This window comes from Nilaparvata lugens, chromosome 5 (assembly GCF_014356525.2).
Source record: "Nilaparvata lugens isolate BPH chromosome 5, ASM1435652v1, whole genome shotgun sequence".
NCBI lineage: Eukaryota > Metazoa > Arthropoda > Insecta > Hemiptera > Delphacidae > Nilaparvata > Nilaparvata lugens.
This window is the reverse complement of record NC_052508.1, coordinates 35,420,680-35,437,328: the sequence shown is the minus strand read 5'-3', so window position 1 is coordinate 35,437,328 and position 16,649 is coordinate 35,420,680. Positions and strand designations below refer to the sequence as shown.

Here is a 16,649-nt window from a genome sequence, read left to right as displayed (position 1 = left end):
TTTCCTATTTTTATATCTGGCTAACTGGTTATATGGTTATTTATGTTCAACGGATCTCGGAAACGGCTCTAACGATTTTCACGAAATTCGGAATATAGTAGGTTTATGATATCAAAATTCGATTGCACTAGGTCTCATCCCTGAGAAAACTCCCTGAAGGACATGAAAAGGATAATTCATCCTTGGAAAAATAGATGATGATTTCGTCGTCTGTCGATAACAGAAGATGCGTGTGCCTATGTGGGAGATCAGCTGTGTAATCAATTAGCTTATCGTATCTCGCGAGAAATCTAGAAATTTTAATTGACTCGATCAAAATACAGTAATCTGATTTGTTGACATGAGATGGTATATATCTTAATATTCAAAGTTAATCATTATTTAACAGTTCTAAGTGATTAGTGAGTGTTATTTTGTTATTCTATTTGGTATGTAAACAATCCAAATTAGAAGTTTTATGTTTTCAAATATTTGGACTAAAAATTTCACTTGAATTCAAGTGTATCCTGCTTTTTGGAATATTAAATATTCCAACTATAAATTTCATAGTGTATGAATCAAAATTCGGGGAAGAAACAGTTTTGGGCTGTGCCTGTTAGTCCTTCCCCAATCATTTAAAGAATTGAGTTCTGTTTATCAATGAATAAATAACGAGCAAAGCTCGGTGCCCCGATATTTGGTATTGATAAATAGAATTTACAAAATGTACTTGTTCAGATGAAATCTTTATTCCAAAAACCAAACCATTTAAAGATACATTCTGTCCGACTTGTGTTATTTACTCCTGTAATGTTAAAAAGCAAATACTACCAACAACACAACATCAGTGACAACCTGTTCCAATTTATGATAAATATCGGGGCACAGAGCTCCGCTCTGGAGTACCTACAAAAGCATATAAAAATTATTACGAAAAAAGAAATTATAATAAATATTCATAGTTCATAGTTCATCTAATCACAGTGGATTGAGATTGATTCCCAAAGGAATGCAAAAATTTCTCTCACAAAAGCATGTTAAATTTTAATCCTGATTAATTTCACGAAACAAATCACAGAAGACCATCTCAAGAAGATAGCTTATCTGATTGGTTCTACTGGAATTAATCAGGATTAAATTGATAAATTCTTTCAATGTCCTTCAGCGAGTTTCCCCAGGGATGAAACCTAGTGCAATCGAATTTTTATATTATAATCCTACTATGTTCTAAATTTCATGAGAATCGTTAGAGCCGTTTTCGAGATCCGGTGAAATACAAACACATTAACATCTAAACATTTAAACATCAAAACATCTAAACAGAAATTGCTCGTTTTATAGTATAGGATTTAGAATGCCTAAACTTGCCGACATTATATATTGTATGGATAAAATCGTTCCAAATTTGTATGAATGTTTAGGTACCAAAATTGCTATGCAATATTCTTTTGCAATAAAGAATTATCAATTATATTATTATTCAACTTTTTATAAGTAACCTTAACATTTAAAAAGCAAAGCCTCCCTTACTTATCTTTCAATATCCTATTAAAATATTTGTCCTGTAGTTTTTCCTGATGTAATGTAGTACTTTCTAGTCCTCCCGAACAAGAACGGGTGCACTGCTAGTCTCAAAAATATCAAAAAGATACTCTATTTCTATTTTAAAAGAGATAAGAAACGAATGTATATATTTTTACAATATTATGAAAACAGAAAGAACTCCTCACAAGACCAAAGGTAAATAATGTCATTTAGAAGATTAGAATGTAAGATGTGAAGTTTATTGTCATACACTGACTAATGTTGAGAACTAAAGGGTTGGGAATTGGGGTACTTTGGGGGGGGCATTACACTTGGATTGGGGGGGGCTTGCGCCATTGCCCTTGGGGGGGCTGGGCACCCCTGTAGAATTGTATAATTCTCCATTCTTCTCGTTATGATTAATTTTAAACAATTAAAAAGACATTCTTTTTCAAATATACACAATATATCGGATTCATTTTCATGGTAAAATCATAGGTAACAAACCATATCGGTATCAATAAATATAATTGAAACTAGTAGAGCTATACATATAATATTCTATCAATAATAGACATTCAAAGCATATTCATTAACAATTTTATGTTCATCAACACAATACGTCATTTAAACTCTCCAATACAATAAAAGTTGAGTCAAAACTCCAAAACTTAGGCTAATAGAATATTAATTTAGTAGATATATTTCAAAACTTCAAATCAACACGGCAATAAGCTATATTATATTACGGTATGCATAATACAATTTCTAAGAAATGAGCTCAGCTAATTTATGGATCAGATATTGATGATTCTTGTAGACTTGTTGTCAAGTATAGTGTAGTCTATAATTATGTGTATGTCTGAGAAATGAGAGAATAATTTTTTTTTTGAAAGCTTCATCTTGGGCCCAATTCACACTAGAATGACGAGGCGCTGGCGTGGAACTGACTTTATGCCACTTTCATACCACTCCTTTATGAGAAAAATGGTCCAATGCAAACAAAAGTGGCGTTTTTCCATGCCACTTCTGTTTGAATTAAACAATAATATGTTTTTATTATTCCAGTTTGAAAAGTCATCGCCATACCACCACCACGTCCTTGCCACGTCAGCTTCACGCCAATTGAGTGTGAATTTAGTTCTCCTGTATCACAGAAAACAAGATTTTAATGCTATAATAATTAATTTATAGATAATTGAATATAAATATTGTATTCTGTGACAACAACCACCCCCTCTCCACAAAGCATGATGAATATCATGCTTCCTGCACCTCTCAATGGCAACTATTTTAAATTACTAAAAGATACAAATACTACGAACTTGTGGATCACTAAAATTTACAATGTAGAACAACTTAATATTCTCAATGAGCTACAATATCTTTCCTCCGTTTTCAACATGGGAATAATAAAAATTTTCCCTCAACTTGATTATTGCAATCATTTCTCAACATCGTTTACTCCATATTCTCGTTCAATACAGTAATTATTGTAACTGTTACTCATATCGCTATGTATTATTATAAAATTATGAAAATGTCATGCCCTTATTCACCTAAAATATTATAAATTACAAATATAAAAAATTGATCAGAACTCTTGTATAAATACAGTTAAGCAGGAGTCGCGTGGACGAAAAGCATTGAAAAAATTTGTACATTTTGCAGGATCCATGAGATAATTCTATTGGCACTGGATATTCTAGAAGGTTGAAGGAAATTTAACTTCTCGAGGAGGCTGTTGGTTCTCCACCACCCACACTGATCCATTCGTACCTTTCTGTAGAATATGAATTAGGGCTTTTCCAACACTCTGGGCTCTGCAAATGAAGAATAATATATAATTCATTATATAATTATAGCAATGATCATTTAATCTTATCAAAATAAGAAGGAATTTGGAATATTATAAGATATCAGTGAGCGCAATTGATTCGTTCCAGCTTCGAAGTTTTCTCCAAGACAACATTCTTAACATCATTTAATGAAGCTAGACATGCGGTGCGCCTGGATATCCAAATCAGGATGGAACCTAGATTTGAAGAAATCGAATTGATTCCCAAAGCCCTTCTCTCCTCACCCATCTTCTCTCATTCATGCTTTGGAACTGTTGAATACTAGAATGGCTATTTTCTATTGACTTAGCTGTGAGCCATTCTCTTTTCAGTCTGTCTATCTGACCATCTGGTCAAACTCTTCTTCATTTCAAGCCCCATCCCCCTTGAGCATACAAGGGCATGGGGCTTATCTTTCATTATTTCTCGGCTATCCTAAATTCTTCACTTTCAAGGTGGCCAGGAGTCGTTAGGAGGTGTTTCCTCCACTTGGATTGGATGCCATGGACCAGTTCCCCGTGCATCTGAAATTACTCTTACTAAAAAAGACAAACAAATATAGAGAAAACGGACAGGACTTTACGGACTAAAAGCCGGAGATCCTTACAAGTCTTGAATATTGGTACATGGAATGTGGGGGGTCAAGGGAGAAAGAAATGGAATTGCCGGAAGAAATAAGGCAAACCAGGGTTGATTTTAGAGACGAATAAGGAAGGAACTGGCTGTATCGTGTTGAATAATGAGTATTTGTTGTTCTTCAGTGGGAGTGGGACAGGTATTGCAGAGCGAGCAGCAGCTGGAGTAGCATTGATGATTCATAGGGATAAGAAGGAAAATATTCAAGGACTGGAAATGTGTTAATGACCATGTTAATGTATCATGAGAGTGGATTAGATAAAATAAATGAATATACATTCAGTAAACTGATGAGAATGCTGCCTGAGAGTCAACTCAGAAAACTGATTATTTAAAGCATTATTACCATATGTATAGAATTACTATTGTAGACAACTTACAGGTAGGTACTGGAAGCAATATAACTCTGTAAAATGAACCCTTCAAAAAATAACCCTAAAATTAACCCTAGTCCACTTATCACATACACAATAACTGAACAGCACTCAGTGAGGTTAAGCCCACCGAGAGGTTGACATTAACATGAATTTGAATCATGACAGAAAGACAGTTTACTACTTCAAACCAAGGTATCTAGAATACGTACTTTAAACGAATTTTCAACGTTGCTATTGGAAGAAAAAAGCAAGTTCAAGAATCAAGAAATGTTATTTGTAAGAAACATAAAAAGTAATTTTCAAGGGTTTTTCCATCGGTATGGCCAATGCAACCATATAAATGATAAGTTAAGGTAGGCTTTAGACAGTTGGTTGGTTCTAGACAGTTAGAAAAGGGTTAAGAACTAGTAGTGAATTTGATACATGCTAATAATACAGAATTTCAAGAACTCGTCACTTATAGACAAGTAAAATAAACTTTAGGCAAGTACTCATTTACATTTGTCACAAATTTTAATTGAATAAAAACCATATTTTACACTATTTTACTGTCAAAATTTAATTCATGCTTTGTGGAAAACATTGGTTGATTTAATTGATATTATATTCTAAAAATACCTACTTCTAAGAAATAGGTTTTTTTATTTTTAACAATCTCAATTTATAATTATTATTTAACGAAAATCCTAGATAAATGCTGTAAATCACCCCGAAGACTTCTGCTACTGCAGACATTGACAACAGGGTTAACAGCTAGATGGGGTGATTTACAGCATTTATTTAGGATTTTTGTTAAATAATAATCATATATTAATTAGAATTTGAATAAATGCATTCTCTATTTAATTCAATCTGTAACTGGTTGGCCGCTATGGCTTCGTATAAAATGAGCGCTGCTATCCAGAGATTGTCAGTTTGGTTTAAGGTTAAGCATTCCTGACTAGCAATTGGGAGGTACCGGGTACGATTCCCGGGCTGGCAACTAATTTTTGGATAGTAGTTCTCATCGAATCTCCATCTAGCTGTTAATAACCCTGTTGTCAATGTCTGCAGTAGTAGAAGTCTTCGGGTTGATTCACAGCATTTATTTAGGAATTTCGTTGAATAATAATTATATATTAATTAGCTTTCGAATAAATGCATTCTCTATTTAATTCCATCTGTAATCTTCATTTACATTAAAAAAATGTATTCTTCAATTTTATTATTTTGAACTGTAATCTGTTGCAATTTTTACATCCAGCATCAAACCTTCTAATGATATTGTATTTTTATATTATTACTAGCAATTCACCAATATGTAAATAATATATTTTACTCTATATTAATGTGTAAATATTGTGAATGAAAAGTGTGTTTGAAAATTGCAATATTTACTTCTTCCTATCAGCCTAACTATGCTCGCACCTCACAATAGTATAATTTTTCATTTTTAATCGTCAGTTTTTTATTCAATACCACACGTAAATATTATAATGACTATACAGTAAGTTTGGGTGGACAATATCGGGGAATATTCAATGTATTAGAAAATATGAAATGTTTTGTTTTTTGTATGTTGGAAAAATTTAGATCAATTCAATTACAATCTCTAAAATCGAATTCACAATTTCTAGTATATATTGAATACTTTGGCTACTTACGATTGATATGTAACATTGTCATAAGTGCGATGATAGAGAGGCTCAAATTCAGGTGAAAGGAGAGCCTTTTTTATTTCATCAGAGCTCGTGTCGCACTTGGTTGGCCCTGGACACAGCGCCATCACTCTCACCCCAGTTAGACTGTAATGGAATGGATCCTGCAAAGTATTAAACACTCATTTCATGAAAAGAGCAATTTAAAATATAATATTAGATCTTAAACACTGTGGGACAAAGCCGATTGACGAGTTTGGAAGGGTTATAAGTGATGAACCGTTCTACTTAGAAAAACATTATTTAATGGGTTAAATTCAGTTTGAAAAAAAAGTAAATTCGAATGGCTTTTGTTGGTGGGGAGTCCCTTGCGGGAAGGTCCCACCGCCTGAGTATATATAGTTTAAGCCGTCAATGGGCCTTACGACTGTCATGCTCCAGCCGGGACCGACAGTTTAACGTGCCCATCCGATAACACGGGAGTGATCTGGTTAAAAAACGTTTGGTATTGAGAGGGTATGAACCCGGGATCTCTATGCTGCTACGCAAGCACTCTATCCACTAGACCACGGATCACTCCAGTGATTAAAATATAAATTATACTTCAGTTTGAAATATAGTTTTTATTGATAATTTTTGAAAACTATATCAGTTAAATGGCGGGCATCAGCAGCAATACACTGATGTAGCGTATTTTTGAAGTTTTAAAACGTATTTTGGCACACTGTAATTGGTAAGGCCAGGATCTTTTCTCTGATTCGCTCCTTTAATTCTTCCAAGGTGTGTGAACAATCTTTAAAAACTTTGTTTTTGAGGTAATCCCATAGAAAAAAATCGCATAAGCTTAAATCGGGTGAGCGTGGTGGCCATAGTTCTTTGAGAATGGCAACATCACCGTCAATGTCACCTCCCAGCGCCATGTGCCAATGTTACAAACGCTTCTACGCCCCAAATTTGAATAACTTGTTGTGGAGCATGACTTGGGTGAAATATGGTTTTAGCAGGATGAAGCTAGCCCACACAGGGAGCATTTCAATGAATGTGTTGAGACAAATGTTCCCAGGGCGGCTTCTCTCACTAAGGGTGGACTTGAGGTGGCCGGCACGCTCACCTGATTTTAGCATATGCGATTTTTTTCTATAGGGTGACCTCAAAAATAAAGTTTTGAAAGATCGCCCACACACCTTGGAAGAACTAAAGGAGCGAATCAGGGAAGAGATCAAGGCCCCACCAATCGCAGTGTGCCAAAATGCGTTTAAAAACTTCAAAAATACGCTATTTCAGTGTATTACTGCTGATGCCCGCCATTTAACTGATATAATTTTCAAAAATTATCAAAAAAACTTATTATACTCCACAAGAAAAAGAGCATGGACTAGTTGTGAATTGTTGGTGTGGATGTATAATCATCTGGTTTTCTGATAGCGGTAAATTAATAAATCGGAGGACCAGAGTTGTGAATCCATAGGTAATGAAATCAAAACCCAAATGAGTAGATTGTGTACTTAAGCATTAAGTTCACAATTTATTAGATTGCAAGAATGCTGCAATAAATAGAAGTTACTTAAAGATTTAGTCAAAAAGGCAAATAATGTGAAGACACAGATCATATTATATTGTAAGAATATATTGAAAATTCATTCATCAATTAACAATATAGTACAATAAAATGTAAAATGTTTGAGCTTCCATGAGCTAGTAGCAAATAAATTGAATAGGATATGATAAACAAGTTGACTTATTTTAGTCAAGATTCAAGCATAAAATTATATGATCACACTCAATTGATGAATTTAGTTGATATAATAATATAAGTAAAGGTTATCTTGAAATGATAATGCTCAATAACAAGGTTAACTTTTATTTGATAATATAATCAATGTGATTAATAATTAATCAATTATTGATATGATAATGTAATCAAAAACAAGTTGGAAATGCCTAGCATTTGAGCAATGAATCTGTTATTCATTTACCACAAGTCATGAACAAATTAGTTATTCAATTATTATTGACACACGAAAATAAGAGTAAAATATTAATACTGATAATTGTTGAAATTAACAAATTATGATAAAAGACAAATCTGATAAATCAAGAACTTGAGCTTAAGGCAACTAAACAAGAGTTAATTGTGTTGTGCATGTAGGCTACTAAATAGAAATTCAAAATGTAGTAGTTGAATATTTAGAATGCAGTATAGTCAACAAAAACATCAATAATCAATTGAAATTCGATAAAATTATAGTGTAGACATATTAATGGATGAATCGAGTAAGTAAAATGATCATTATTTACATTTGATATCAATCAATGAAAAATTCAATCATAGATTTCAATTCAGTACTTGAAGTGAAATTGATACTTGAGGAATTGTAGTTAGCCTACTTTATTGAAAGTGATTGAAATTCTTGAGCATTGAAATGTTATGTAAAAAATAGAAATGATAATCATTAAATCTAAACATAATAATATAATGAATTGAAACACATGAAATTGATACATATACTCATCTGAACGTTGGGTACATAAGCCTTGAACAATTGTAAATGATACCAGTCAATCTGAGATGTGTAACTGATAATTGTAGCAGTGTTTGATAATATGAATTGAAGCAAATCCAATGACACCAGGGCTGGCTAGGGAGGTTTTTAGTAGATCAAAACCAATTATAGTTCATGTTAGCTTCTAGCATGATGCAGTAATGTAGATGAAAGAAGTCTCAAAGTTTAACCATGGACAGTTCATGTACAGTTGAATCACTTGTAAACGTTAGTACTCACAGTTTGTAGAGCTTGAAAGTTTAGAAGGTTTGATTTTCACAGTTTGTAGAATTTGGGCAGCTCATTAGTTACAGTTTCAGTTTGTAGAAGTTATTCAAATTCTGTTCAATCATGGAACTTGTACTTACAGCTTGTAGTTCATTCACTGTTTGAATATGTTTTGTTGAACTGTAAGCTATAATGATAGCTTGTAGTCGGATACTTAAAGTTCATTGACAAATTGAAGTAGTTTGATGAAGAATGAAGCTATAAGAATAATGGCTTCACCACGAGAAAGGTTATGTAGCGAGTTGAGATTGAATTGAAATAATTCCAATATGTAGTAGATGAAGGCTAGTTTAGTCATTCAAAATATAGATGAAATGAATTTTCAAAGTTTACGATAAAGTATAGTTGAATAAATCAAATCATTCTTTATTGTTGCAAAACATTACAATAATGTTAAAAACAAACGTCATATAAGTTAAAAGAAAGTCAGTTATACAAAAGTCCAGAATTATACAAAATAAATAAAGACTGTCAAATTCTTAATAGCGTAGCTAGTGTCACGTTATTCTTTATATTTAAATAACGATTAGCCTCCTGCTTGGCATCAGTCGGTAGAGCATGAAAATTTGATATAATTATATAATTAGGTCGTGGTTTTTTAATAGGATTCAGTCTCATAAAAATCTTTCTAGGCCTAGGTATGGGCTTCCCCTATAACTCTTGTAATTCATTAAAAAATAAATATATATAAATATGATACTTATACTATAGTGTTGAGGAATAAAAATAAATTGCACACCATAAACATTTTGATACATATATTAAACAAATAATGCAAAAAATAGATCGAGGCAAAAAATATATAAAGAGCGATAAAAAATATAATATAAAAATAGAACAATAATTGAAATCAGAAAAATATCACAGGCTAAACTTTATATTCTAGATTTATGGCACGAATCATTACCATGTGCCTTTATCTTAAACTCATATGCATCCTTTTGCAGGTAGCTGCGATATGCGCTTGCTAATACTTGTCGACTTGGACAATTCAATTAAAAAAAGGTTCTTTGAGATCAACTTGATAAATTGGCAACTAATAATCCAAATATATATATACATTAAATTCTCTAGTACTTAGTAGATTTCTTTGTATTGAATATATATTTTATCTCAGGGTGCAAGATTCGGCACCTGACGGAATAGGTAGAGCCATTCATCTAGTGAATTAGAGCTATAACAAACTATCGCAAATTGTATTGCAAAAATTAAAGACCATATGAATGTGTTTTAATAGCCTAGATTTTATACTTCTTTGATCCAAATGGAATTTTCTGAAATGTATTGATCTATATTTTTTCTTCAATAAAATACCTTTAATACTAATTTTACTTGCGCAAGTATTTCTCTTATTAAATTCTTAATTTATAATAAAAACCCTTTCGACGAGCTAGCTTTGATTTTTAGATAGATTCGAAGCACTAGGGCGCCCATCACTAATTCAATATTTATCACTCACGTGTCGAAAATCTTCTTATAAGCCGCCGATGTCAATCCAACTCCTTATGGTCCTGGAATACGGTAGCCGGAATCGTCTCTTCCAAGGGGTTATAAATTATTTGAAATTGAAAATGACTTCTGCTTTACAATAGCATCACAAAGTCTTTTAAGAAATTTAATAATTTGATTTAACTTTAACTTTTACAATTTATTAGCAAGGTACTACTACACTCTAAAATATTTGGGGTCCTCTCATGGTGGCATTTGGCTGGCGAGTGCTGGTTCTCCTTTCTCAATTTTACAAATCTTATTTCCGACTTTCAAATTAACATAAAATTTGAATATCTTAGTCCTCCGCCATTTAGGTTCAAATAGATCGTACAAAAAATATCAAATTATTACTTAGGTTGTGCGTTTAATAATTTCTTTGCCTTCGAGCCATATCGATAACATAGACTATACAATATTTTAACATAAATCCAGAACATTTATATAAATATATAGAAATATTTTTGAATTGGCCTACAGTTGCTGCCTATTAACTGCCGTTGTGCTATTGGTGCATGCAAACTTGATTCAGTATTCATGCGCCTGGTACCTCCTATTTCCTGAATACACTTAATTATTTTTATTAGGTTTTTTACTTATGCTCTCTACATGCTAGCTAATATTCTATACACTAATATTTGTTTCATGCTACCTGATAGTTAGCCACGTGATCATGTGTTCTTTCACATTGCATACTGTTTTGTTGCAATAGAGCTCTGCCAAGGGGTTTTGGTCAAATTCTACGTTGCTCGATTTGATCGATCTCTAGGTCGCCGATCCCTGAATGCATATACCTAACCTCAATCTTCAAAATATTTTATATAATAATATATTTATTAGCAACAAATTCCTTCAAATCCTTTTTAGGTTTTTTGTACCGTTTAGCCAGAACAAGCTGATGCTATCTAATCTTAATTATTATCTATTTGGCGATATTAGCCAGTTACTTTATTTCAGACCTATTACTATTTCGGTTAGGGATTTTTATCTACCCAAATTCGATATTTTACACGCGCCCCTGGATTTGAATTCAAAATATTTGAGAATCACAATGTTTTTAATGAAAATCCACCCTTCAATACATCGATATATACCATACTTTACTTATAAATTATACTCTCAGACTTTTATCCCAGTTCGCAGATCTATCTGCTGCATCTCCTTTAGACCTCTATCAAATACAATAACAAATTCTCCTCCTCAACACACATAAAATATCATAAACATAATCTTCTAAACGCATTCCTCCTCACAACACTTAAACATAGTAATTTTAAATTCGCCGCTCGCAGGGCCGCCAACCTAACTACACACATTTCTTGATTCTCACAATTGATTCTTTTCAGACAATAATTTCGATATACAAAACTGCTGGGCTTATATTTTATAGTACTTCTTAGGTCTTAATATAAATAATTTTCTATACATCAGGTACAATCTTTTCTTTTGCTAATGGCTCTTTGGTTTTTGGTAGCTAACATTCACTTTAGGTTTTTTCAGGGTACAAACATGGCATAACTAAAGGTAATAAATATAAAACATATAAATAAATATACTAACATTAATAAATATAATAAATAACAATAATAGATAACTTTTTGGGTACAGTACTTCTTTTTATAATCATATGTTGAGTGCTACATTCGATTCAGGTGGCTTTGGCCAGCTGACTGCTTGTTCTACATTTCATATTGCTTACGTCAGAACTGGTTGACGAAACTTGTAATTAACCTAACTGCTATATTTTTTCCTTTTAAAGGTAATTAACAAATTTTAATTATTCTATCCCCGCTTGTGTCCTTTTTTATTTGATGTAACTAATTTAATTACATATTCAAAAATTACTCCCTTGCTTGTTGCAGGTTTTGATAGTTGGAAGGAAACGAAAAATCTGATTTGTTGACACGAGGTGGCCTCATCAATATTAAATTTATTAAGAAAGGTTAGTAATTGGCTTGATAGTGGTGTTTTCTTTGATTACTTATCGTATTTATTTCAAATTCGATAATATTTCATGTAGAATTGTTGTGGTTTTCCCGTATCTTGGCTTTTTGCTTGTAGCTATACTGCTGTAGGCCGTTCGGTTATCTGCTATCCGTTTGTTGTTTGTTGAGGCTGTCCTAATTGATAATTTTTTCATCATAAATTTAAAGCCCTTGTATCTTGTGTATTCTTTCTTCAAATAACTCCTTGTTCCTTTAATAATAATTTCTTTTAATTGATCCAGAGCCTTCCATTTATTTTCTTTCAATACTATCCACATAGTTTCTTTATAAACAACCTTAATCATATCAGGAAACAGTTTCGTAAAGCAAGATTTTTCATAGGCCATAAACTTCTTCAATAATATTATCCCCTTCATTATTTCATTAACATCACAATTTTTAGCAAACATCAAAGCCATTATAACAAACATTAAACACCATAACAAAACATTTATCATCTCTTTAATAGTATTATCTCTCATCGTATAATAGTCAGGTACTTCCACTTTCTTTATATTACTTTTTATTGCTTCCATTCTTCTCAAACACCGTTTATCCTTAATTAATCTCCATGAGTAATCCATTTCCTTGTTGCCCATGCACGAATCCATAATAGTCCTTTTAGTTCCATTTTTAATCCATTCATTCGATCCGTTTTGCCGGTCACATTGTTGAATATCTCTCTTGAAGCGTATGTGCCGCGGATGCATGTCGTTGGTCCTCTGTTCCTGTCCTCCTCGGTGTCGGTCCGGTATCCTCCTCGGGCGTTTAAAACGTGCATGCGGCCTCCATTGGCGTGCGCGGTTCCTCCTTCGTTGCTTCTTCCGCCTCCAGGCCTTGCGATGCATCTTCTTCTTCTCCCGAATGCCGTCCTCTCTTTCTTGATGCCGGTCGGGTGTCCTCGGGCGCCTCCGTCTCCGGGCCTTGCGGTGGTCGCTCCTCTTGTCCGGTAGTCCGTCCTCCCTGGTGTCATCCTCTTGGTCCTCTATCCTGGGTTCATTGGGGTGCCTTGGTGGGGTCGAACGATGCGCGGGTGCGGTGGCGGTCTCTTGATGCGCGGGTGTGACGTGCAGATACATGGTGGCGGTCTCTGGATATGCGGGCTGCTCTTCCTGCGGTGATGGATCGTCGGCGGGAAACAATATACTTAAAATGGGTTGTTGCTTGCGGCTGGTTTTAATTGCATGGTGGGCGGCGGTTTTTTGTGGCAGACTGTCTTGTATTGGCTTCTGTGTGTCTGGTGGTGGATTGCTGGGTGTTGGTTTCTGTGTTTTTTGTTGGTTTAATCCTGTTGCATGCGCTATGGTGTAGTTTGTATTTATTTGAAGAGGTGGCGTTTTGTAATTTCTGTTGTAATTATTCTGAGTGTGACTATTATTTGAGTTTAATCGATCACGGCCATAATAATAATTTCTTTTGTAGGTTTGCTGTGGATAATGATTTGTTTGACAATTTTGAAAGCTTCTATTATTCCAATTATTTTGATTATGATCATAGCGGCGTTCAAATTGAGGGGCAGATCGGTAGCGATCATATGGTACTGATTCATAGGCTTGGCTGGTGTACCGATTAATTTTTGAATTAGGTTGATTCTGTGCATACATTTGATCTGACCGGTGATTTGATATTGCCATCATAGATTGTATATTGTATAAATAATCTATCAGCTGTTTGCAACTAGTTATTGGCTGTGTAGCCAATGCTGTTCTGACTTGGAAAGGTAGCTTTTTTACGATTATATTTGCTAAAACTGAATCACACATTGGCTCATCTAATTGAGCATTTTTCAGTTTAAGGGTATTAACAAAATTGATGGATGTGTCGTCTGTCCTAGAATTAAACTCACAAGCAATGATATTGGCTAGTGCATCCATTTGTCTATTTTTACTCCAATATTGTTCCAGGAAAGCTGCACTGAACTCGTCTAATGTCCTGAATTCGTGATTATGGATCTGGAAGAACATCAGAGGTTCACCGCTTAACAAACTGGATAATCGAAGACGCCAAAAATTCCAAGAGGTGGGTGTTAATGATTGAACTAGTTTTATCTGATCTATAAATTCTTTAGGTTGGAGATAGCGGTCTGTATTGTCAAAACGGCCTAATTCATTGAAACTGTGTAGTGAATCAAACGTTGCTATGGGAATAGGCTCTATATTCTCGTGCGGAAATTGATGTATTTGACTTTCAAGTTGTACTAACTTCTCTTGGGCCTGTTTCCAATGACTAGAAGCTTCTGTTTCATTATCTACTACTTCGGCATTTAATTCAGATGAAAATAATTGCTGTTCTCCAACGGCTGTCTCCATTGAATTAAGTTGTACTATGTTTTGATTTATATCAGAATTTGGGTGAGCTATTTCATGAATTTGCGAAGTGTTTTGTGCTGGTAGGTTATCTATTCTTTCGTTTAACTCACAAGTGACAGTATCTATTTTTGCTGTTAAATCGGTTGTAATTAGTTCTTGATTTTCAGCGGTAGATGCTGATATTGTGTCCGCAGTTTCCTTACCCGTTCTTACCGATGTATCCTTCAATGATTCCCGCATTTCCTTCATTTCCGCCTTCAAGTCCTTCATTACCATGGTCATTGTTTTTTCTAAACTATTAGAAAATGACTTGATCATCCCCTCTACTATAACCCTTCTTATTGCTTCTTGGGAGACATTTAACGGTTTATTACTGTTCACAGGATTCTTGGCGGTGATTGAAGAGATCTGGGCGTTGGACTCCATCGCGCCCCCCTCAGCGTCGATCTCCGCTACTATCGCCGTCTGCAGTGTGTCTGCTACCTTACTTTGCGTGGACGAAAAGAGACTCATATTTTAAAAATGGATTAAGTGTCAAGTGTTTGTTAAAAAAGTGAAAGTTTTGGCCAACAAGGCATTAATAAGGACACAAATGAGGATAGGCCTATGGACATTACAAGCCAGGTAACCTATTTATTACTTAAGCTCTTATAATATAATAATACTATTCATTGATTTCTGACTAGCAGTTTAGGCCCATAAAATATAATAGCTCTCTCTATAAAATATATTTTCTACAATAATAATATAAAATTTTCTTTAAAACATATAATTTCTCTTTATTTAAAGCTATTGATTCCCCAAAAGTAATACAAATTTTACTTCGCCTGTTTTCCTCAATACTCGTATAAGTTATCTATAATTTTCAATATGATTATTGACTTAATTTCAAATAATTATTCAATGAGCTCGGCTCTCATCATCAGTCCCACGTTGGTACAGCATGTTTTATGTCACGTTATTCTTTATATTTAAATAACGATTAGCCTCCTGCTTGGCATCAGTCGGTAGAGCATGAAAATTTGATATAATTATATAATTAGGTCGTGGTTTTTTAATAGGATTCAGTCTCATAAAAATCTTTCTAGGCCTAGGTATGGGCTTCCCCTATAACTCTTGTAATTCATTAAAAAATAAATATATATAAATATGATACTTATACTATAGTGTTGAGGAATAAAAATAAATTGCACACCATAAACATTTTGATACATATATTAAACAAATAATGCAAAAAATAGATCGAGGCAAAAAATATATAAGAGCGATAAAAAATATAATATAAAAATAGAACAATAATTGAAATCAGAAAAATATCACAGGCTAAACTTTATATTCTAGATTTATGGCACGAATCATTACCATGTGCCTTTATCTTAAAATCATATGCATCCTTTTGCAGGTAGCTGCGATATGCGCTTGCTAATACTTGTCGACTTGGACAATTCAATTAAAAAAAGGTTCTTTGAGATCAACTTGATAAATTGGCAACTAATAATCCAAATATATATACATTAAATTCTCTAGTACTTAGTAGATTTCTTTGTATTGAATATATATTTTATCTCAGGGTGCAAGATTCGGCACCTGACGGAATAGGTAGAGCCATTCATCTAGTGAATTAGAGCTATAACAAACTATCGCAAATTGTATTGCAAAAATTAAAGACCATATGAATGTGTTTTAATAGCCTAGATTTTATACTTCTTTGATCCAAATGGAATTTTCTGAAATGTATTGATCTATATTTTTTCTTCAATAAAATACCTTTAATACTAATTTTACTTGCGCAAGTATTTCTCTTATTAAATTCTTAATTTATAATAAAAACCCTTTCGACGAGCTAGCTTTGATTTTTAGATAGATTCGAAGCACTAGGGCGCCCATCACTAATTCAATATTTATCACTCACGTGTCGAAAATCTTCTTATAAGCCGCCGATGTCGATCCAACTCCTTATGGTCCTGGAATACGGTAGCCGGAATCGTCTCTTCCAAGGGGTTATAAATTATTTGAAATTGAAAATGACTTCTGCTTTACAATAG

The 16,649-nt window shown here is 33.5% G+C and overlaps 1 protein-coding gene across 1 annotated transcript in view; it reads right to left on the bottom strand.

Moving 5' to 3' along the window:
• Positions 1–2,014: 2,014 nt before the first annotated feature.
• Positions 2,015–16,649, bottom strand: part of LOC111053646 (15-hydroxyprostaglandin dehydrogenase [NAD(+)]) — a 98,244-nt gene continuing 83,609 nt past the window's right edge. Inside the window, exons 5-6 of the mRNA XM_039428264.1 lie at positions 5,998–6,155; positions 2,015–3,326 (exon numbers count right to left, since the gene is read on the bottom strand). Of these exons, the coding sequence (XP_039284198.1) occupies positions 3,209–3,326; positions 5,998–6,155 (276 nt within the window). The 3' untranslated portion in view covers positions 2,015–3,208. The remainder of the gene's footprint in view (positions 3,327–5,997; positions 6,156–16,649) is intronic.